This window comes from Tachypleus tridentatus, chromosome 7 (genome assembly GCF_004210375.1).
Source record: "Tachypleus tridentatus isolate NWPU-2018 chromosome 7, ASM421037v1, whole genome shotgun sequence".
In the NCBI taxonomy this organism is placed as follows: Eukaryota; Metazoa; Arthropoda; class Merostomata; order Xiphosura; family Limulidae; genus Tachypleus; species Tachypleus tridentatus.
This window is the reverse complement of record NC_134831.1, coordinates 1,769,611-1,793,619: the sequence shown is the minus strand read 5'-3', so window position 1 is coordinate 1,793,619 and position 24,009 is coordinate 1,769,611. Positions and strand designations below refer to the sequence as shown.

General features: G+C 31.2%; 1 protein-coding gene across 5 annotated transcripts in view; it reads left to right on the top strand.

Moving 5' to 3' along the window:
* The window catches only part of FASN1 (Fatty acid synthase 1), a 62,575-nt gene extending 40,386 nt beyond the window's left edge, over positions 1–22,189 (top strand). For all 5 annotated transcript variants that reach the window (XM_076509924.1, XM_076509922.1, XM_076509926.1 and 2 more), the window contains exons 12-29: positions 54–358; positions 1,073–1,452; positions 1,727–1,978; positions 2,757–2,927; positions 4,174–5,383; positions 6,706–6,857; positions 7,376–7,588; positions 8,191–8,520; positions 10,620–10,739; positions 11,282–11,404; positions 11,725–11,957; positions 12,856–13,206; positions 13,947–14,190; positions 15,259–15,504; positions 15,766–16,211; positions 16,738–17,010; positions 18,223–18,477; positions 19,205–22,189. In XM_076509924.1, coding sequence (XP_076366039.1) covers positions 54–358; positions 1,073–1,452; positions 1,727–1,978; positions 2,757–2,927; positions 4,174–5,383; positions 6,706–6,857; positions 7,376–7,588; positions 8,191–8,520; positions 10,620–10,739; positions 11,282–11,404; positions 11,725–11,957; positions 12,856–13,206; positions 13,947–14,190; positions 15,259–15,504; positions 15,766–16,211; positions 16,738–17,010; positions 18,223–18,477; positions 19,205–19,318 — 5,418 coding nt within the window. In that variant the 3' untranslated portion in view covers positions 19,319–22,189. The remainder of the gene's footprint in view (positions 1–53; positions 359–1,072; positions 1,453–1,726; positions 1,979–2,756; positions 2,928–4,173; positions 5,384–6,705; positions 6,858–7,375; positions 7,589–8,190; positions 8,521–10,619; positions 10,740–11,281; positions 11,405–11,724; positions 11,958–12,855; positions 13,207–13,946; positions 14,191–15,258; positions 15,505–15,765; positions 16,212–16,737; positions 17,011–18,222; positions 18,478–19,204) is intronic.
* Positions 22,190–24,009: the final 1,820 nt, after the last annotated feature.

The window sequence follows — 24,009 nt, the reverse complement described above, 5'->3', positions numbered from 1 at the left end:
AAAGGGAATAAAAAAACATGTTAAAGTTTCAATGAAAGTGAATGTTTTTCTAGATCATCAAGAACCCATTACCTCGCAGCTCACGCTGGATTAGTTCATCTATTCCCCAATGTAAATGGAAAGAGCCTTTAGCCCAGCTGTCATCCGTGGCTTACCATGTGAACAACTTGGTCTCGCCTGTACTGTTCCATGAGGCCCTGCAGCATGTTCCACACAATGCTGTAACGATTGAGATTGCTCCACACTGTCTGTTGCAGGCTATTCTTAAGCGAACCCTTGGTTCTGAATGTTCTTTTATTGGCCTGATGAAGAGGAAGCACCACAACAATATGGAATTTCTTTTATCTTCTATTGGAAAGTGAGTCATATACTGCTAAACACAATCAGTTACTATGAATAAGGAATCTCAACATATTTCAAAGTAACTTGTATTTATTTAACTTTAGAGATTGCTAAGTGATGTCCACCATCCCACATGTGTAGAGCATTTAAGAAAATGTAGGTTGTTTTTATCTTTGTAATATTTTGGACATGGAATCAATGTATAGTACGTTTGGCTTTCATCCATGTGTAATCATCTTGCATGATATGAGTAAAATAAAATCTTGGATTAGAATCATTCTAATAAAATGGTGGGAAAAAATTATGACAATGCATATGAAGAATTATTACCATTACATAGTGTTCTTGGATTGTCATTTTTTTATGTGGTAGTATTTTCAGTAATTTAATTTTAATTCTGTGTTTGTAAGGAAAAAGTAATTATGGTTTCCTTTTTTTTGCTTGTTCATTTGTTGTTGTTGTTTTTTCAAATTTTTTTTATTTAGCTTTGTTAAATTTTCAAGGTGTTTGCAAGCACTTTGTGCACTGTAATTATAGTATTAGCTTTTATAACTTATTAAAGCACTTGTCAAAGAACCTGACTTGTTGATAAAATTGGGTAAAGTATGTTGTATACAAACACAGCACCATTTTAAAGCAAAGATTAATATAGTTCTGAAACTGAAAACTGATTTTTTTTAAACTTCTTTTTTTCATTTCTTTCTCTCCCCCCCTTTTTTTTTTTAATCAGGATGTATCTGTGTGGGTTGAATCCAGCTATAGAAAACCTTTACCCAACTGTTAGCTTTCCTGTGGCCCCAGGAACTCCCATGCTTTCTCCATTAATTAAGTGGGACCACTCTCAGTCATGGACTGTAACAACGTGGGATCAGTTCTTCAATGGAGGATGTTCATCAGAGTCAATTGTAGAAATTGATTTGTCCTCTTTAGATTCCCCAGATCAGTACTTAATTGGACATTGTATTGATGGCAGAGTACTATTTCCAGCAACTGGGTACATGCTATTGGCATGGAAAGCTTTGGCAAGGGTCAAAGGCCAGACATTTGAGCAAATGCCAGTTATGTTTGAAAATGTTTCATTTCACCGGGCAACCATATTACCAAAAAATGGTAAGTTTAATTAATTGTAGTGTGTGTAATTAGAGAGGGATGTTGATCACAAGCAATATGGTATATAAAACTGAAATTAAAGTTTCTGTGAACATTTAGTTGTAACAATGTTAGCTATGTTGAGAAACTCCCTAAACTACTTGAAAGTAACATTTAGTTTAATAGTAGCTTATTTTGTATATAACTGTATACTGTTATAAATATCTTTTTGAGTATATTGTAGGTATGTTAAACTAAGCATCATGTCTGATTTCTTTTTTCCAACCCTCATTAGGTGTTGTGAGGTTGTTGGTCAATGTTATGGAAATAACAGGAGAGTTTGAGATTTGTGAAGGTGGAGCTGTAGCTGCTAGTGGGCGTGTCTATTGTCCTGAGGATCCTGTTTTGAAAATGACTGACATTGTTGCACCCACTCATAAGAATGAAGATACTATATTAAGTTCTAAAGACATTTATACAGAACTTAGGCTCAGAGGTTATGATTATGGGCCAACTTTTCAAGGTGTACTGGAATCTGACATAAATGGTGAGTTAATGAGATTCTATTTCTTCACTCATTTGAAATTGTCTTTCAGTAAACTCATCCCAAAATACTAAAAGTAAACATAGAAATGTCTCTCATACACGTTTTATGTTCTCTCACAAATATTATCATTCTTCTGTCCTGGAAAATTAAAATTCTGTTATGCATCCAATAGATTAATAAATTCAAAATATTACAAGTAACACACACACTCTTGGTCTCTCGAAGCATGCCGTTGTGTGACTAGAACCTTTTAACAGTCTGTTTCAGAATATATTTATGTATGTTGTGTTCTATTGTACTTGAGGTAAAAAAACAAAAAACTGCTAACACTAAAATCTACATATTGGTGTAAAGGGTATTTCATATTAACTCTTTCAAACCTCTCATTTTTAGTGCATTCTGCCAGAATTATTTTCATAAAGTACTAATAATTATCACCATACCTTTTATAAAACGTTCAGCCTATTCATAAAAGACATATGTTTTGGATTAGTTTTCAGTCAAAGAGACGTAAAAGTTATCGGTCATGTCCATTGGATAAAATATGTCCATCCATGTATACACACAGACAAATATTTATATATTTGTTTCCAAGTGTATGCATGTGTGTTATTATATGTATTTGTATATTATTTAATATTAAACACTGTTATTTCTATATTATTTTTTCATCAATGAATGAGAAGAAAATGTAAATTATTTAAAATTAATATTATTTTATTTCCATAAAATTATATTTTATAAGATTTAATGCTTCATAACTGTTTTTGTTCTCTAGGGTCACAAGGAAAATTAAAGTGGGCTGACAACTGGGTGGTTTTCCTTGATACAATGCTTCAGTTTTCAATTCTTGGAAGGCGTGCTAGGGGATTATACCTTCCTACCAGACTCCAGTCTGTTACAATCAATCCTAAAGTTCACAAAGAGATGGCAGATAAATCTGAAGGAGGTTTGTGTATACAATTAAATAATGTTTTTTTTTTATCTTTAATTTTATATTCCCTTGTTTTTGAATCTGTCATAAATTTTTAACCTTGAATGTCAGCATTGTTGTTTGTAATAGAATCTGGATGTCTATCTTTGAGTGTCTTCAGCACACTGAGTATGAATAGGTGTAACTAATTTGAATGGTTGTGTAGCATTTGTTTGTAGCAAGATGAATCTTCATAATTAATCATAGAACATTACTGCTATGTTAACATTTTCCAAGATATTAAAATGTGGAAATTGTGTGGATGAGTAGACTTGCTAAGTGTCTGTTTTTAAAAATTTTATTTTGCAACATTTTGGGCAACATTTGGTTGCATTGGCTGACAGTAACAATTTTAACTTGGATATGTGTGGCCAACTATTTATTTATAACATTATTTTTACAGTTGTCTTGTTTTATCAAAGAAAACCTGGAATGATGAAATATTTTAATGGATGTTATGGTATAATTTCCAAATATAATCTCCAGAAATGGCATATTTCATAGCAATGCCAGATTAATCATCTGAATAATATAAATTATAACATAATTGTTACAGTTTTCATGATTTTTTATGTACATTTTTGTAACTTTTTTTTAACCTATGGTGCCTATGAATATCCATGTTTAAATACATGTGAAAATGGGTTATTGTTTTTTTTATAATCATCCATTTCATACTTCTAACATAACCATATTTTTAATGCATTGGTATGTTTTTTTCTACTGTGGGGAGGAGTACCCTCAATTTCTAGGTTTCTTTTGGAGTATCAGTCAAGTACAACTGATAAATATTTAAATATTTTTAAATATTTGTTTGTATATGTAAAGAAGTTTATTGAAATGTTTCTTTTTTTTTTTTAAACTACTTTTACCAAGAAACATTTTTGTTTTATATTAAGACTGTTCCTCTCTATATTATTGACTGATTTGCTGTCTATAGCATAAGCCCACTCTAGTTCAGTTTAATTTTGAATTATGTTACATTTGAAAAGCTATAATTTAACTTGTGGTGTATTCAGATGTATGTTTTTTTTCTTTTTATCATGTTTAGATAATTATCCATTGACTTAAGATGTTTTTAAATTTTTATACTGGTCTGAATTTGATATATTAAAGTAAATTGTATTTTGTTTTATAAAACAAACTTATTCTAGACATAAGACTCTCACTGGTATGATAAAATGAACGAGTGAATTTAAAATGTTCTTTCTACATTTTGTAGCATTAACAGTGGTGCAAGATAAGTACATAAATATTTGTATATCTGGTGGAGTAGAAATGAAAGGAATTAAGGCTAGTCTTGCTCCTCGTCGTCAGGCACAGCAGAATGTTCCTCTGCTCGAAAGGTACACGTTTATCCCTTACTTTGGTACTAGTGTTAATAACAGTGATATAGACTTGGAAGAATACAGCCAAGTGTGCTCGGCAGTAGCTCGTAGAATTCTGGAGGCTAGTGGTAAAAATAAAGCTCAAATTACTGATGTACTAAATGGATTTACTGAACCAACGGATGGAATCTTGAACAATTACCTACAGACTACTTCCAACAACCATACACTTCTTAAAGTGCTTACAGAAATGTGGCATCTGCCGCACGATGCCAATTTTCTTCAAAATGCCAAGAATCTTGTCAACAGATGTGACGAAGAACTTCACAAGGATCTTTTAACAACTTCTGTGTTTAAGGAAGAGAAACTGCGAACACTGCTAGATACTGTTGTAGAGAACACAACCAGCAGAAAGTTAAAAATAGTGGAAGTTGAAAGTGGAGTGACATCTATCTGTGGTAGAATTAACAAACTGTTACATACATCTAACTTCCTTTTAAAATCTGACTATGTTGTTGCTCACCCTAATGTTGAAGCTGTTAGTAATGAGACTGCATCTGCAGGAGTAAAGTCAGTCCAATGGGATCTAACATCTTCTGCCCCATCCATTCTTAACGACTGTGACCTTCTTGTAGCCTGGGATGTTTTGAGCAGTAAGGATGACTTGCAAAACCAAGTGGCTACATTTTCTTCACTTCTTAAAGAAAGAGGATTTATGCTGGTGATAGAAAGAACTGACATGACTCCTGCAGAAAGGTTTCTTCACCTTGTTTGTGGTGTTCCATTCAACATGAAGAAAGAATCTGTCTTTGAGGAGGCTTTTAGAGCTCATGGATTAACACTAATTTCCCACAAGTCTGCTGGATTGACTTTTTCTGTTTATCTATTGAGAAAACCTTCAGATGCTGTACCATCGGACCAGACTGTCATCCAGGTAAAAACTGGAGATTATGAGTTATGGGTTGAAAAATTAAAGAACCAGCTTCTAGAAAACCAAGAAAAGCCTAGTTCTCACAACATTTGGCTTGTTTCTGATGATGCTACTTGTGGAATTATTGGTATGACAAACTGCTTACGTCAGGAACCAGGTGGAGATAAGTTACGGTAGGTTTTAGATGTGGCACATTAAAAAGTAAATATTTCTAATCTTTAAATTCTAAGAAATTGTTTTTTGAACACATAATGCATACTTGCTTCTCGTATTAAGTAACTTGCAAAAGTATTAATTTAGGTTAGCAATGCAAATTTTATTAAAAATGCTGTATGAGTAATGTTTGTTAGCTGTTTATTAGTATGCTTGTTTTTTTGCCATATAGATTGATTACTGATAATTAAAATGAATTCTGATCTAAATAATTACTTGCATAAATCAAAACTGAAAAGTAACCAACTGTTTTATCAGTTGAATACCCTCACTGTTAATAATATTTATGGTTGGAATCTCAATATTTCAAAAGTTTAGTGAGCATGGGGTATTCTAGGTTAATCCTAATGCCACTTTAACCTGTTTATTTATTTTGAGGAGGAAGGTTTAGAGAGAGTTCAATGAAACAGTTATGTTTGACAATTTTATAAAGATTTTTGCTCACTTGAAAAATTCAAATAGAAATTAAAAATTGACTTACATTTATAGAAGCCTTCATAGAGTGAAAATACTCTTGCCCTGTATGAAATAGTGTTGATGTGAATGGATCAAGATAAGTTATTATATAACCATAAAGAGGGGAAGGGGATATTTAATTACTTTTAAAGGTTTGGCCTCCTCTTTTTTGTTGTTGTACTTCTTCAAAACTCTCTACTATCTTTGTTTTGCAAGCTAACTGTCCTGTGTGTGAAGATATAAGGATTGAATGTCGGGCTTGAACTAATAAACTAAATGAAGAATTTTTATTTATATGCATAATTTATTTCACATAACTTACTTTGCTTTGTTGCTTTTACTAAACCATGTCTATGGTTTTTGATATTTTTAGTGCATCTTGATAGGTCACATTTAGTTCTACCTCTTTCCTGGGCCAAAATAGGTTTCTTAGTGTTTCTACTCTTGAAACATTCAACATAGAATTGACCCTGTAATAAGCAAGGAATTTTCAGATGTAATCTTGCCACTTTAATAAGAGTCTGGCCCTATAATTTAGTTGCCATTTTTTTCTGTTTTTCCAATAGAAGCTCAAAATGAAATTTATGAATTTAAAAAAGAAAAAATTGTCCAAAATTATAAACTTGTTATCTAAACAAACATATGTTTACTGTGAGCATAGTTAATAATTGTGATATGCTGTTGAGTCCAGTGTCTCATCCTATCAAGTGTAGTATGCAGGCAAACAAAAATTTTTTTGTTTTAACTTTTATTAGTTTAGGTAACCATTATGTGGCTCAATTTTAACCAGCTGCTCTTTATTAGATATTTATTACTCTATTTGTAGATGCATCTTGATTACAGACCAGATAAAACCAAGTCTTTCATCTTTGACTCTCAATGATCCAAGATTCAGTGATGTTTTGAAGAAAGATCTTGTAATGAATGTTTATAAAAACAGACAGTGGGGTTCTTTTAGACACGTGTCTTTTACAGGAGGTAGGTTAAACTGTAATCCTGTGTCTTTGTATATTAGGCCTGCTTCTGTTCATCTCAGACCAATATTTATCATACTTGGCATTAAAATGCACATTTAATGATAGTTTGTGAAAGCTGTCTAAGTGTAATAAAATTTCGAAGGCAGATTAGTAAGATGATATTCCTGACATTTGTAAAATAGTGATTTATAATCTTAAATAATGTTTTAAAGGCATTCTGAGTATTACTTTAACTATTTCTAAAATCTTCTAATTGCAAAATAATCTTGAACTCAAACACTGTTTTTTTTTTAAAGTGATGATCCTAGTGAGCTTTTGGTTCATTTTTACCAATTTTACACCTCGGGCTAAAATTAATAAGAATGTATAGTTGTTATATTCTAGTTATGTACATACTCAAAGTATTTCAATTTCATAGTTATTGTTATTATTATTTTTTGATGGTAAAGAATCTTGAAATAACTGATCTGTACAATTTTCATTTAAAAATTTCCATTTTCTTTCCTCATACGTGCACAGATGTAGCAGAGTCCATTAAGACTGAACATGCTTTATTAAATGTTATGACGAGAGGAGACCTCTCAACCCTACGGTGGTTTGAATCTCCACTGAAATATTCTCATGACATAAGTAATGAAAAACAAAGTACACTGTGTTATGTGTATTATGCTCCACTTAATTTTCGAGATATTATGCTGGCTACTGGAAAACTGCCTCCTGATGCTTTACCAGGTATGATTTAATCTTACTAGTGTTTGAATAGTGTTGTTTGTATCAAATAATACTTGTGGTAAAGTTTATTAAAATTAGTTAAACAAAACGTGTAATTAGAAGAGACTAATAATTAGAATAAGAACAAAACAGATGAAAGAAGCATTTAGTTTATTTAACTTATATCTTAAGAACATGCATCTAAAATGTTTTCATAAACAAACTCCAGAAGTAGTGTTTTGTTTTTAAGAAGTTTTTTAAATTTTTGGGCTTTACAATAAACAAGCAAAGCTATAATTGGCAATCTACAATTTACCAGCCATAACTATTGATACTCTTTTTATTGTTACAAGTCCACTGATTTATTCTTGAGCTTGTGGGTGGCAGTTATGTCTAGTGAACCGAGTTTTTATCTGTTTTTAATCTTTGTGTTGTTTACACATGACTAATATACCTTGTATATGTATCTCAAGTGCAAACATGACTGCATAAAACTTAAACTAGTTTAAAATGTATTTTGAAGTAACTTGGGTTTCTTTTTTATTCACACTTTTCAGTAAAGTTTTGTTATCTATTGTGGAATTTTTATGAGTATGCAATTTGTTTTCCCCACTTTCTCACAGGATCCTTGGCCATGGAAGATTGTATTCTGGGTCTTGAATTTGCTGGAAGAAATGAGAAAGGACAACGGGTGATGGGTCTTGTTCCTGCAAAAGGCTTAGCCACCAGTGTACTTGTTGATCCTGACTTTTTATGGATGGTTCCTGACAGTTGGACTCTTGAGGATGCTAGTACTGTTCCAGTAGCTTATTCTACTGCTTATTATGCCCTTGTTGTGAGGGGAGGGCTTCAAGAAGGGGAATCTGTACTTATTCATTCTGGTAGTGGTGGTGTTGGTCAAGCAGCCATCTCCATTGCTTTGCATATGGGATGTGAAGTTTATACTACTATAGGTAAGTTACTTTGTACACCAGAGGCTGACTAGATAAGAATGTTGTAAAAATTAAAGGAAAATCTATTTTCTTTAATAAATTTACTAAGGTAGTTATCCAAAAACATGATATTTAGCACTTAGTTTAAAAAGAACAAGAAAATGTGGCTAGTAGTGAAAGGGTTGGAATAAAACTTGTAATTTTGGATATATATGTTTAAATATGTTTATTGAATTTTTAAATGCTAAAATGTGATTTAAAAGATGCTTTATCCATATTTTTGTTAATAATATCTTTTAAAAACATTAGAGGTCAAGCTAGCCTTTAAAAACAATCCATTTCTTAAACATACTTTTTAAAACATCTGTATTTTGTCCCATAACACCTACTTTTTATTGTAACAAAACCGTAACGCCTAATATAAAATTGTTTCAGATTAACCCATTCACTGCAGCTGTAACCTATGTGGTTTGACTTATTGCTGCCAACTTCAGGTGACTGACTGCAAAACTCTATCTTGATGCTTCAGTTTTCCTGGCATGTCTTAATTTTACACATCTTAATTTTTCCTTTTCTTTTGAACTGAACCCAGGACTGGAAAGGCCAGCTTCATGTGACCAACAGCAAGGGTGTACTTCTTGCTTCAGTCTTCCTGGCAGTTCCTAATTTTACATATTTTACTTTTTACCTTAATTGCCCTATACCTATACTGTACTACATCTTGTCTAGCACAGATAGTCATTGAATACCTACCTACCTGACTTTTTGCTTCTGTATACTAGCTATAACAGATGGAATTTCATTATTTTCCTGCATGAACTGGTAAAGGGTGTTAATGAATAATAAGGCACTCTTCATCCACATTGTTAAAGAACAATGGATCAGTCATTTTTGTCAGTACCCCTTAATAAAATATCATATATGACACAGCTGCAGTGAATGAGCCAACTAAGCATGCCAAACAGTAATGCTTCATGTACAGTGCCTAATGCCTAACCTCCATACACATGTGAAGCAGCATATGGAGTACTGAATATATTTTTAGCTTGTGCATTGTTGAATGTATAGAAACAATGAAATATTAACTTATCAGTCATCTGTTGAAGTGACACTGTGTATGCCATTCCATACACATAAAATACTATGATGTTTTTTACATACATATGTACTTTAAGTGGATGCTCTGTAACCAACCAAGGGAAACAAATAATTATAAAACATTTTATTTATTATACAACTGTGTGCTTAGCCAAAGCATTTTAAAAGACTGTGTTTTGGATATTCAAGGAACGTGATTTAAAGTTAATTAATACAAACTATTGTGGAACAAAAGAATAAAACTGGAAAGTTTTTTAGACAATTGTATTAACCAAACTTTAGCTTCTCCATTCTATTTGCTGAAACATTATTTTTACAGTAATAGTGTGGTATGCAAGGTTAATTATGTAACATTTACAAAAGGTATAATTCTGTCATTGTTGCTGAATTCTAGTTTGTAGATGTATATGTGTGAAATATTATGATTATAAATGGATGCTTGGAGTAGTGTAACATTTTTCATGTTGCATTACATATTTAAAAAATAAATAATTTGAACGAGTTGGTCTTGTATCTTTGTTTTGGAATGTGTGTGTGTGTGTGTGTGTGTATATATATTTGTGTGTGCAATGCAGAATATTAAATGCAATCTCTGCATTCTTTATTGTGTTGCATATCTGTCTGTTGTAAAATAAAAAAAATAGTGCTTATAGAGATCCATTTGACTTCTTGAAGTAAAAAAAATATAGAATTTGTTGTTTGTTGATCTAGAAGTAAAGATTTTATCAAATTAGATCACATAATGATCTGCTTCCTACTGATGTAAAAGTTGTACTATGTGTTCATGATGTTAGAAAAACACACAGGTTCAAGAAATTAATTTAATAGATAAGTACAGTGCTTTTGAAAGATGGACCTATCTTTTTCAGGGGCAAACTAGGAATATTTCAGTTACACCTGAGAAAGAAAGTCTGCTTTTCAAAAGTACACGAGTTGTAGAGTATGATATTTTTGCCCTGTGTGTAAATGTATGGTCAGATGTAACTTTAATAAAAGATCTCATCAACAAGTATGTTTCACAGGATCTAAAGAGAAGAGGGAGTTCCTAAAACAGCGATTTCCACAGTTGACAGACAAGAATTTCAGTAACTCGAGAGATCTTTCATTTGAGTATGACATTATGAAAGCAACCAATGGGGAAGGTGAATTGTATTTTTTAATTATTAATTAATCACTAGTTGAACTGTGTCAGTTTATTGACATATACAGAAAATCCACTAATGCTGAAAATAATGTATACTTCTTTTTGTAATAATGTCAGTTTTAATTGAATATGTTAGGGATCTTTTTGTTAGGTTTTCAGTGAAATAAATATGTACAAAAACCCTAATACATCTAGCTTTTAAGATACTGTTACAGAAAAGTAAGTTTAAAGTATTAAACCCAAAAAAGTATGAATAGAATATAATCTTTTTTTTTATTGTAAAGAATATTGATTTAGTTTAAAGACTTATTAGTTTGGGTAAAGTAACACATTTAAAAATATATCATTTCTTGTAAATAAATGATTTTTAGGATTTTGTATTTTTTTTATTTAAAAGTGTGTTGGAGTTTAGTGTGTTCCTTTAGAGGTTTTTAGAAATTTATTTCATTTTTAAATGAAAAATATGTTTTGTCCATAGGGCTTATTAAAAACTGTGTTTTATGTATTATATTATATGAATAAATTAACTTTACCATTTAGGAGTTAACTTAATCCTTAACTCATTGGCTGAAGAGAAATTACAAGCTAGTGTTCGATGTTTGGCCCAGCATGGACGTTTTCTAGAGATTGGAAAATTTGATTTGTCAAAGAATTCTCCATTGGGTAAAAATTTACTTATTTTCTGTTAGTTTTTGTGTAACATAATTCATTTAAGGGTTCAAGCTATATTTAATTATAATAGCTGGTCTGAAAACTTGTGATAATTGGTTTATTATATAACACAACATAATTAATAAGTGTACATTTCTTATTTTGACTTATTAAATTCATTTCAAAGATGCTGAAATTCTCATGTTCTAAAATAATAATCATTTCTTTACTGGTTCATTTCACACTTTGGTTTCTAAGTAATTGGCTACTGAATGTTTTTATTAATTGATGGTAATGTCTTTTCTTTTTTTCTTTCCTTCCTTCCCAAATAGGAATGTCTGCTTTTCTTCATAACATTTCTTTTCATGGCATTTTGTTGGATGCACTCTTTGGAGATAACAAAACAGTGAAGTCGTCTAAAAAACAGGTTGTTCAGCTTGTTGCAGAAGGTATTTTAAGTGGAGCAGTGAAGCCCTTGCAGAGGGAATTATTTGAAAAGGAGCAAGTAGAAGAAGCATTTAGATACATGGCAAGTGGCAAGCATATTGGAAAAGTGGTAATTAAGGTAATAAAATGTAGCATTTACTACTGTTAAGTCACATTGTAATATTAATGGATAAGCAGCTGTTTATTTTGAACAACAGATATTTTGGAATGTTTGGTTATGTAGATACTTAGTATGAACTTGTTTTTATTAATTAACTAAATATGTCTTCTAACACCTATAAGTATGTAATAATTCCTTGAGTTTGCTATGTGAATAAATACTTATTAACTGTAGCTTTTGAGATTCTCGGAGTGAAATAAAGAGAGAAATTTACATTAATTATATAGTTAATAACGAATTTTGTATAGTTTTGAATTTGTTAATATTTAGTTTAGGTGTTTAAAAACTTCATTAAGAAAAACCACTGAAGAAATATGTACTTATAAGTTTTCAGAATATTATAGTAGTCTAAAATTTTTCGTTTTACGTTGAGAATTACAAGAAGGATAAATGAATTGATAAATATAAGTAGTTTTAAGAAAGATGAGTCCATTGGTAACATAGTACTGTACCAATCGTCATACTGAGTCTGCTCATAGAGTGATTTACAAAACTTGTCTGTAAGAAAGATAAATTACAGCTGCAATTACATGTACTTTGTAGAGTAAAATATAAGATTTTTTCTTGATTTTTGTCTTTGTTTGAACTTAAAAATAGGTAATATTCTTTCTTCAAATAATTTGTTCATTTAATAAGTCAGTTTCATGATGGAATGAATGCTTGGAAATTTAAATTCAACCTCGGATATTGAAGAATTGGATTATCTAGTCGAACTGAAATGTCAGATTATATTAATAATTGTTCAGTATTTATGTCCATGGTTTTTAATTCATATATATATATAAACTTTAGTAGAACTTTGTATTAGTTTAGATATTGTGTAAGGTAAAACATGAGTTTTTGTAAATCTACTTAGATCAAAGATGAAGAAGACCAGAAAATGGTGACACCAGTACCAGCACATATTCCAGTCATTCCTCGCACAATATGCCACCCCAAGAAATCTTACATTATAGTTGGAGGGCTTGGAGGATTTGGTTTAGAACTCATCCAGTGGCTAATTGATAGGGGGGCAAGAAAAGTTGTGGTTACATCAAGGTCAGGAGTTCGAAGTGGCTACCAGTGTCTGTGTTTACAGAGATGGAAAGATGCTGGAATTCATGTTTTAGTCTCAAAGCAGAATGTTGTCTCTTTAGATAATGCTTGTCAGCTGCTAAAAGATTCCATGAAACTTGGGCCAATTGGAGGGATTTTTAATGTTGCAGCTGTAAGTTGTTAGTTATTGCAATCATTTTTATATACTTACTTACAATAGTTATCAAACTGCTACTAAAATATTTATATGTCAGAAGAACAATAACTTCAGCCACTGAATTGGATGTAATTTTAAATTAAATATTTTTATTATCTGGCAGACTGTGTTTTCTTTAACTTGTAAGTTTGTATTAATTGTCATTTTCGGATTACCTGTTTCTTAATGTTTTTGTGTATGTGTCTGTGCACTTATCTATAATAATAACAGTGAAGTACAGAGTGGGAAAGACTTTCTTAACTAATATTATTAAAATAGTTATTAAAAACTTAATAGAATAAATTTGCCACAGATTTGAATGTTAACACCTGTAAAGCTTAAAAGGTCAAAGTGACACTGTTTGTGCAGGAGTTTCTATGAATTATTGCTTGGTATTAATAATGATTATAATGGTTTTATATCTCTCAGGCTTTATTACACAAATGTAAGTTGAGTGTGAAAGTTCATAAGTACTTGTCAAATCCAAGTTATATTAGCATCTGGTAAGACTGCAATATAACCTGTAAAACATTTTGTAATTTTATTTTTAATCTAATTTCCACAGCACTAATATTAACTTTTAAAAGTTAACAAATATTGCTTCTTGCAAAACCTGCGTGTGTGTGTGTGTGTGCACACACACACACACACACACACAGTAGTGGTATTTTTCTGTGGATAATGATGCTTTACCATAGTTTCTTCTATGAATTAAGGTTTTACGAGATGCCTTTATGGAAAATCAGTCAGCTGAGGACTTCAAGATAGTCTGTGAGCCAAAAGCAAATGGTACAAGTAACTTGGATCAGCTTTCTCGTGAATTGTGTCCAGAACTTGACATGTTTGTGGTATTTTCTTCTGTGAGTTGTGGTCGAGGCAATGCTGGTCAAAGCAACTATGGATTTGCTAATTCTGTAATGGAACGAATATGTGAAGAAAGAAAAAAAGATGGATATCCAGGTTTAATATGTTTTTTTCTTGTTATCTGTTGTAATAGTGAAAGTATGAGGTCAGCCAATGATATCCATGTTTAACATGTCTTATTATTTGTAGTAGTAATGAATGCATGAGGTTATTGACATTTCCTAGAGGTATTTTAAAATACATTTTCACAAAAGGAATTAATTCCTAAGTTAATGTATCTGGAACTGATGCACCAAGCTACAATAAGCCACATTTTACTTTCTTGCCATCATTACCACTCTCAACGATGGTACCATTTTAAACATGTTCTGTTCCAAGGTTTGTCCATAACTTTCAACAGTGTTATTGGTGATGGTGACACTGTCCATCTTTGAAATGTTTTTAGTTTTTTAAAGGCCATTTATCTTTTTAATGCTATTTAAGTTTTTTAAATTTATACATTAGATCTTTTTAATGTGATTCCATTTTAAGAATGACAGTCCATCTAGTTCAATTTGAAATTAGAAAATGGCCACTTCAAAATACTCAAATCCAGAACTGAAAAGGCCAACTTCAGGTGACTAACACTGCTGTCTGAACTACCTGTTAGTCATCTTGGTGAGTTATTATTAAAATGTTGCTACAAGTCTCTTAAAACTTTTATTACTTTATTTTTTGAAAATGGCCATGAAGTCAAATAACTCTGAACCAGCACTGGACAGGCCAACTTCAGGTGACAGACAGTGGTTTTTGTACTTATCTGTTCGTCTTCCTGGCAAGTTATGATAATTACAATTATGCTACAGAAAGTCCTTTACAACTTGAATTACTGCATTTTTTTCTCTTAATGTTGTAGATTAGATGTAAACATTGGTTTTATGCTATTTACATTTTTTTTAACTTTGTTTTGTTTTACAATAATTTCCTTTTATGCATTTTACTAAATTTCATTTTAACTTTTTGCTGGATGTTTGGCACAGATAGCCTAGCTGCTTTGTGCCATAAAACAACCAACCAACCAACCTACATTAATGTAAACACTAAGGTTAAAATTCCTTACTTTCTTATACTGTAGGAAATGGATATCCAGAACTTGTCAGTTTAGTTTGTTTTTTTCCCTCTCAGCATTGGCTGTACAGTGGGGAGCTATTGGAGATGTTGGACTGGTTCAAGAGACAATGGGAGGTAATGATGTTGTGATTGGTGGAACTGTCCCACAGAGGATTGTCTCTTGTCTTGCCATACTGGATCAATTTCTTCAGCAAAGCTGTCCTGTGGTGTCTAGCGTTGTTAGGGCTGAGAAGGGAGGTGTTTCAGCTGGAGATGGTGCTGGGAAACACAATCTTATAGAAACTGTTGCTCATATTCTTGGTAAGTATCATCAAGTGTGCAGTTAAAAATTACTTTAGATGAGGATAAATGTGTATATAAAATATTACCTATTGCCTTACAATAACTTCTAACAAATTGTTTCAGTTCAGGATACTTTCTTTTTATACCTTTCTGTGCTTACAGTATTTAGCCTGATTTCAGTATCAAGTTAATACAAGATAATAGAATGTTATCTGTATTGCTTACAGCAATTATAACAGTAGTATATTAATGATACAATACTTTTAACTTTGTTTGTAGGTGTTAAAGACCCCTCTACCCTAAACCCTGAAGTAACTCTTGGAGAGCTAGGCATGGACTCTCTAATGGGAGTTGAGGTGAAGCAGACACTTGAACGGGACTATGATCTAGTGATGTCAATGCAGGAAATCCGTCAGCTTAATCTGAAGACACTTGAAGAGATTGGTGGTGAAGCTTCTCTCCCAGGGGCACAGAGCGGCTCAGACTGTGAGAAAGAAGACACAAAAGTTGTTTTGCCACCAACTCAACTCATGCCAAAAAATTGTACAGTCTATTTGAATACTATACAAAATGGAGCTCCTCTGTTTGTGGTACACTCCATTGAAGGGTTTGTTTCTTCCTTGAGTAATGTTGCAAGTCTTTTACAGAGACCAGTTATTGGGCTGCAGTGTACAAATGATGTTCCAATTTCTAGCATAAAAGAAATGGCATCATATTATTTAAAGGTATGTCTTATTAAATTTATTTCTTTAGTGAGTTATGTTTAGAAATTTTATCTTCTAGTTACTGGAAGTCACTGAAAACACAGTGTACTTATTATTTATTAAACATGGAGCCAATTTTCTATTAATTGCTTAAATTTAACTGAAGTGGCATTAATTTTCTTTTACTTGTAATAAAGAGTATATTGGTATCTTATTACATTGACTTGTATTAAAAACATTTTTTTCATTAGCTAATAACAAACTTGTCAAATAATCCAGAAATTACATGTTCAAAGTTATAATATTTTATTAAATGATAAGATGTTTCTATATTTTTGTTTAAGAACTAAACTTCTTAAATTGCATAGGTTAGTTTGGTATTACAGCTTCATTACAGAAACAACCCAATATTTTTAGTTTTTTATTTCTATTTCATTACATTACATTCTCTCAAGATGCGTGGAACTTCTATTTCATTTCATCATGTTGTCTAAACCTGCACGTGGAATTGTATTTCATTCTGTCATACTTTACTTTCCTTCTCCAGCAAATCCAAGCAATACAACATTCAGGGCCATACAGTCTAGCAGGGTATTCCTTTGGTGCAGCTGTCGCTTTTGAAATGGCTCTACAACTCCAGAACCAGAATGGATCTTCCATTGTTAAATCCCTCACTTTACTGGATGGGTCTCCAACCTTTGTTGGAGCCCACCTGCAGCATTATAAAGCAAGGGTTACAGATCAAAGTGACCAGCACTTTCAAGATGCCAGTGCTGTTTGTGCATATTTAATGACCATCATACCAATAGATTACATAAAGGTTAGTCCTGATGTGGGAAATTTTATCTGTTACTGGTGCTTATGATAAAACTAGTTCTTTCTCTTCTCAGATGAATGATATCGATTAATATGTTTTTAAAGTTAAAAAAACAAATTTTTAATGAAAAGACCCTTATTTGTATATTGTCTTAGCATTTATCTAAAACCATAACCATGTATCTGTTGTGGTGTAAAATGATGGAGCAACATGTAGTTGTGACATTTATGAAATCCTGCATCACAGTAAAATAATAATCAATGTTAATTCTATTCTATTCTTTCCATGTCGTTAGTTTCATTAAAAATATTGGTTCAAGTGGTACTGCCCCCATTGTTAGCATGCAGGATAAACATAAATCTCGGAAGCTGACAAACATTGAGATTTTTTATTGTGATTTCAGTAGATGATATTGATAAAGACAGAAATATCCAGCTGACAAGTCAGTGCATTCGAGCCCTTATACAGAATGTGTTTTGATATTGCATACCTATGTGAACTGGTTTATTAAGGTAGATAATTATTCACTGAGTGAAGTTGTAGTTCTTAACTATATATAGGTATCCTGCTGTGGTACAGTAATCTTGCACATATAACCATTAAGCATTATACTTTAGCAACTAAGGTGTTCCGTATCCTAAAATTTGGCTATAAACAGTAAATGTCATTTAGACTAACACTTGTTTTGTAACTCAGCTTGTCTGAACTCTAGAACTGTGCGAAAACTTTACAGCAGGAACTTTAAAGGGTATGGTTTAAATCCTATTACATAAATGTTTAAAAACTAGCTCTGTTACAACTATACACTCACCTTAATTACTTTCCAAAATTTAAAAATTTCAAGGTGTAATTATTATTCATGTAAGTATGTATATCTCCAAACTATCATATAAGCTAGTGTTTCTAGCATTACATAATTTTGACAGCAACAACTAAAACTATTATTGGTATTAATAGACTTTCCATTTCATATTTACCCATTAGTATAAAATTATATGTAAATACAGTACACACACTCGCACACACTTAACCTTACAAGAAAGTCAAACCTTAAAGAGTGAACCATCTGCCACATTTAAGTACTGTTTTATAGTTAATAAACAAAACCAAACCAACAGTAACTAAATATTTTTTCACTAGATAACAATAAACTTACTTCAGTTAAAAAAAAAAATTGAGGATGTGGAAAAAAAACAAATAATGTTGTTAATTCAGACCAAGGCCGAAATGCTCCAGAGATTATCTTGGGAGTCTAAGCTGCAGTGGGCCACAGAGTTGCTTGCATCAACGCTTCACTCTCCAATAGATCCTCAAGAAGTCCAACAAGCTGTTGAATCCTTTTATCGCAGACTAGAAATAGCTGACCAGTACAAACCATCCAATAAATATGTTGGTAAAGTGACTTTGATCAAGGCTGCTGAGGTACTACAGGGTGCAGCACAGCTTCTCCATGATTACGGTCTAAATGAGGTACATTTTGTTTCTAATCAGCTCTCTAATAGCTTGTAAGGTATTTATAACTGTGATCTAGGTCTGTTTTCTAAGTGTCAAGAGTTATTAACAGAATGTATGTTTTACTTTATTTTTTCCTAGTAGTTAAAGTTGGATGTACAAAAGATAAGTGTGACAAGGTTCAAACAAAATGATGCATCATTAAGTAATGTTATTTACTAAATGTTTTATTATAATTTAATCTATGATATGAATGTATGCTGATTTTTTTTATTTTGTAAGAGTATTGTATAACTTAGTTCAGTATTTACAATAAATTCACAGTTAATAGAACAGTCTTAAAAAACAAACTGCTATTCATCTGTCGTCACATAAGGGTAAAAATAAATCAATTTTGGAACTTGTATCTACATTACATATGTTTACAATTTTAAAAAAGCTTCAGACGTTATAGAAGAAAATGTAATTTTTTTTCTATATAGTATTAGAATCCTGTAGTAATTGCAAATGTGAAATTTCGTATGGCATGGTCAAGATCATTTTTTTTAAATGAATTGTCATATTTAATGTTTCTTGGTTTATTTTACTGATGTGTGGGTAAACACTGGTTGTGTTTACATGAAGGTAAGTGTTTACCTTCTACAAAACACTATTGTTTGTGTTTACAATAACAGTACTGGCTATAGCAATTATTACAATTAATAACAGTCATATGACTTACTGATGTAATTATTTTTTGTGGCAGGTCTGTGAAGGTAAAGTTCATGTGTACACTGTAGAAGGAACACATGAAACTTTTGTTCAGCAAGCTAGTGCTACGAAAGTTGCAGCCATCCTTAACAACCAGCTAAACTCATAAAAACGTCTTTTTTGAATAGTGTCTAAATATTTTAATCCCAGTAGTATTGAAAACTTCAGATTTATCCACCAGTCTTTTGTGTTATAAATGACATAAAGGTGTTCTTTTCCACGTGTAATTAGAACACTCCTTCCAGTTGTCTTGTGGTTCTTGAGTTTGTTGCAAGTTAATATAACTGTTATCATGCATTTAATTTTACAAATCTACTTAATAATTTCTTCAATAAAATATTTTTTTTTAAATGTGCTTTTCAGAAGTACTTTTGTGGTTTAACTTGATTTGAATAAATTAAAATTTGATGTCTGTCATCCTTGCTGAATGGCTGAAAGAGTTTGTTTTGTTAGACTAAAAAAACTAAATTATACCTAATGGCCTGTGTTATTTTGTTTTGTACAGACAAATGACTAAGAGATTTTTCAGATAAAATATAATTGCAGTACAAACTGTAACAGAAATAAACAGCTTTATCTTGAGAACAAAGCTGTGGTGGTGATATTACAATTATGTCTTGATGAGTGCACAAAATTTTGTTTGTTTCATTTATTGTGTGTGGGTGTGTTCAACTGAGAATAGAAGCTTCCATTAATGGCTACTGAGCTATGTGAAAATCCTGACTTTACTCATAAAGGTTTTCAGTTTATAAAAACTAAAGTTGCACTCTGTGAAAGAAGTTACTAATGTTTTCACTACACATTCATTACTGTCTGCATACAAACCTAAATATTCTCTTTTTTTGTGGAAAGGAAAATTCACTCAGATACTTGTGTAAGCTTTTCACAGTGTGTAACTTCTTGTCAAAAAAATGAGTCACTCCATGAGTGTGATGAACTTTGACATAGATATTTTTGCTTCAAAGGTTTTACTGTAGACCATTGATTGATCCATGTCAGGTAAGTTGACCACTTAATTGGTATGGGTTATATGCATGTGTGCAAATGACTTTTTTGGAATACCACTGGACATAGGTACATGCAATATCTTACAAATTCTGTTCACATAAAATATGACAGACTGGGTTAAATGCGTATGTATGGTTATGACAAAGTTGGTGATTAGTCACTGTCTTCAAATGAAAGTGTAACTACATGACTATAACAAAGGATAAAACAGATTAAAAACATAATGTCAGGTTACTCAGATGATGCTGAAAAGTTTATTTTCTATATCATTTATTCTTTCTTTGCAAGGTAGTTCATCACAATGAAAATATCTTCAGTCTAATTACTGAACACTTGTATTAAAATATGGAAGTTAATATTGAATAATTTTGATCTTTTTTCTTCAGATGTAAAGGCTAGCTTACAAATGTGAAATTCATTGTTACTGAATGAAATGTTTAATTAATTTGTATATAATTTTACTTTTGGTTAAGGAACATTTTCAGTGAACCCTGTTTAGAATGTTTCATAAAATGTGCATGTTGTTAAGGTTGTTTTTTGTGTTTTTTTCCTTCTCTTCTCCAGGGATCAGTTTTAAGTGATAAAAAATGGAAATTTTGTGAGGGGAATTAAAACAATTGTGATCAGTTGTAATTTTGTCTTTCAAGTTGTTATTTAACAGATTTACTTAGAAGATAAAGCATTTCAAGAAGAAAGTTGGATTTTACATGGAAAACAAATGTAGAATTTATTAGGAATAAGTTCTACAAACACAAGTTATGTTTTTTTGTACAGTACTTTTGTTGGTATATAGTCGTTAAAGGTTATGGTAATGTGTATAGTTGTATATTCTTAAAAGTTCAATAGACCATATATATGTGTGTGTGTGTACAAAAATTTCTTACATGTGGCTAAACAGTATATTTTTTTCTCTTCTGTGAGCAGTTATTAATACCCACCCTCCAAAACAATTTACTGGTAATATTTAGGTTTAAAAAAAAAAAAAATTGTCAAATTTAATTTTCTGTACTTATACATACCTTCAAATTATTTTTTAAAATCAAAATATAATTGTTTTGTTCTAGACTACTACATTGTTTAACCAAAATATCTACCAACGTTTATTTATAGGTGATATTGACACTGTTTTTGAACTTTAATACCATACTGAACCTGTAATAAACACAAGTTTTTTGTAGTCTGTATACTTTAGAAGACAAACTTTTTAAGTATACTTGTTTATCATGAAACAAAATAAAATAAAGATTATACATTAAGAAAAAGGTATTGTAACATTCTTCCCAAACAAGTACTGTGAACTTTGTAATCAAATTAAAGTGTCATCCTTTCTAGAAATATTTCTTAAATTAGTTAAAACATATGATTTTGATAAATTTCAGCATGTGTGATAAGGTACCTAAATTTCCTTGGCTGTTATTAAATGATATATATGTATAATACTTTATTTAGAAAAATATTTCCTATGTGATTTAATGTTGTATAATAGAATATAGTTCTTCAGGGTTCACTATGTATGGTTTGGGGACGAACTTGTATACACACACATTAACCTTAATATACCTTTCTCTTCCATTAGTTTTGCAAAATTCACTTAGACTCCTGATAGCTTTTAAAATTCTTAACACATTCCTTTCCCAGTTGTTTCTTAAAAATGCTATTTTTCATTATAATTTGCATATTTACTGTTACAGTATATTACAATGTGTTCTGTTTTCATTCTAACAGTAACTTTGGAAAGGCATTACCAATCATTGGGTACATTTGGTTCTTACTTGTGATTCTTACTTTTTGTTTTATTTTTACTTATTTTGTATTTTAAATTGTTTCTTTCAAAAATTTCAAGTGTGTAGCTAGTAATAATTTTAGTTTTCATGAATTAGCAAGTACAGTGATGTTTCAGTATTGTATTGTGTTGTATTTTAAAACCATTAACCACATCTTCTGAACAGAATGTAATAAAAAATATGTAAACAAACGTATTGCTTTATATTTCATTGTTTTGAATATCAGACTTTGATGCAACTGAAAATGAGGGAAGGGCTGCCTTTTCAATTGTATTCAACTGATTACTTTTGTACTATTATTGTGTCTATAGATAAATGTAACAGACACAAAAGATAGTTCACTTACTCTGGTCTCTTCTTGTTTTACACACTTGTTTGTATTTAAAATATGATCTTTAAATCATTCTTGAATTTGCAAGTCAATCTGAGTTTTTGTAATGTTTGGTACAGTGTCCATTCCAAAGATAATTGTGTTGCTCTTTTGAAAAGCAACTAGGGTTATTCTTGCTATAGTATTTTGTTGTTGTTGTTTGTAGGTCTCTCTTTCACAACTTTAAGTAACTCTTTTTCCCCCCTTATTCAAAATTAATGAAGCTTTCCAAAACAAGTCAAAATAATGTGCAGACTCTGGAAATATGACTAGTTTTGTGTTGGTATTTTCACCAAATTGCAAAACTTTTGATAAGGGAGGGAAAAAGACATTTGAGTAACCATGTTGTATTTGTCTACAGTGAGATAAACTGTAGTTTACTTAATAGAGGGTTATAAGAAATAGTGATCAAAGGATTCACTCTGTGGATTTTATTCAAGTAGAATAAAACTTTGGCAAGATCCTTGAGGTGTTGCTACATCATTTCACAATATGCATTTCACTTCAGTTTGTTTCAGTTTCTTATTACGCTTAACAAAACAAATATTTCTTAACCTCAACTGCCTAGGTTTACTCCTCTATGTTTTGAAGAGCTTTTGTCTGTTGACAAATGACCAAGTAAATGTTGGCATGGGTAACATAAAGAAAAACATATCCAATTAATAGTCTGCATCTTAAAATAAATTATATTTACATAAAGAAATGCAAAGAAACATTCTTTGGTTATTGATATTCAGGCTTGGAAGTTGTTCATTTAAAAAAAACTATTTATTAGGGAAAATTTATTGAGTTAACATAGTTCAATATTCTGAACTCTGTTGATAGATATTTGTAATTGTATCATAAGATATCAAAATAGGTATGGAAATTTAAGCCTAGTGTTTATCATATCTTGCTACATGTGGCCATTTACAAACATAAAAGTTATTCTGTGATTGAAATATTACCATTTAGGGTATATCATTATTTTAGATTGATCCAAGTTTGTTTAAGTTAAATCATTTTGTATCATAATTCATGAAAATAATCAACTAATTAAATTAAGGTTTCAGATTTGTACTATTTTCAATTATTTCAACTCTCCAGGAACTATTTTTTGTTGTTAAACACAAAGCCATACAATTGACTGTCTGTGATGTACTGATTGCTGGTATTCAAACCCAGTTTTTTAGCATTACTGTGCAAGTTTGTTTGTTTAATGATCTCATGTAAGAATATTAGCCTAGATCTAATCATTGCCCAGTCACTTTCTTGCACTTTTATACAATAATACATTATGACATGGAATCTATATTGTGTTGGATAGTGTCCTGAGTAAATTTTCCCTTTTCTATTATTAATATATTATGGAACACAATAAACACAATCATCCTACAACTGCTCAATTTGATTAAGTCTTTAAGATATGGGGAGCCCTGCAAGATGTCTGAAATCCCTGTTGTGTTTCTTAAAAACCTTTTTAGCACAATTTGGGCAATGTCATCATGGAGAAAGTTAACACTAAGAGTGTAGATATGAAGCATCTGTGGATGCATTTCATCGTAAATGATGCTGAGGTAAGTAGTGGTGTTCGTTCTTTCCTACCACCCCTTGCATACCAGATGGTATGAAACAAACTTTATACAGCAAGAACCATAT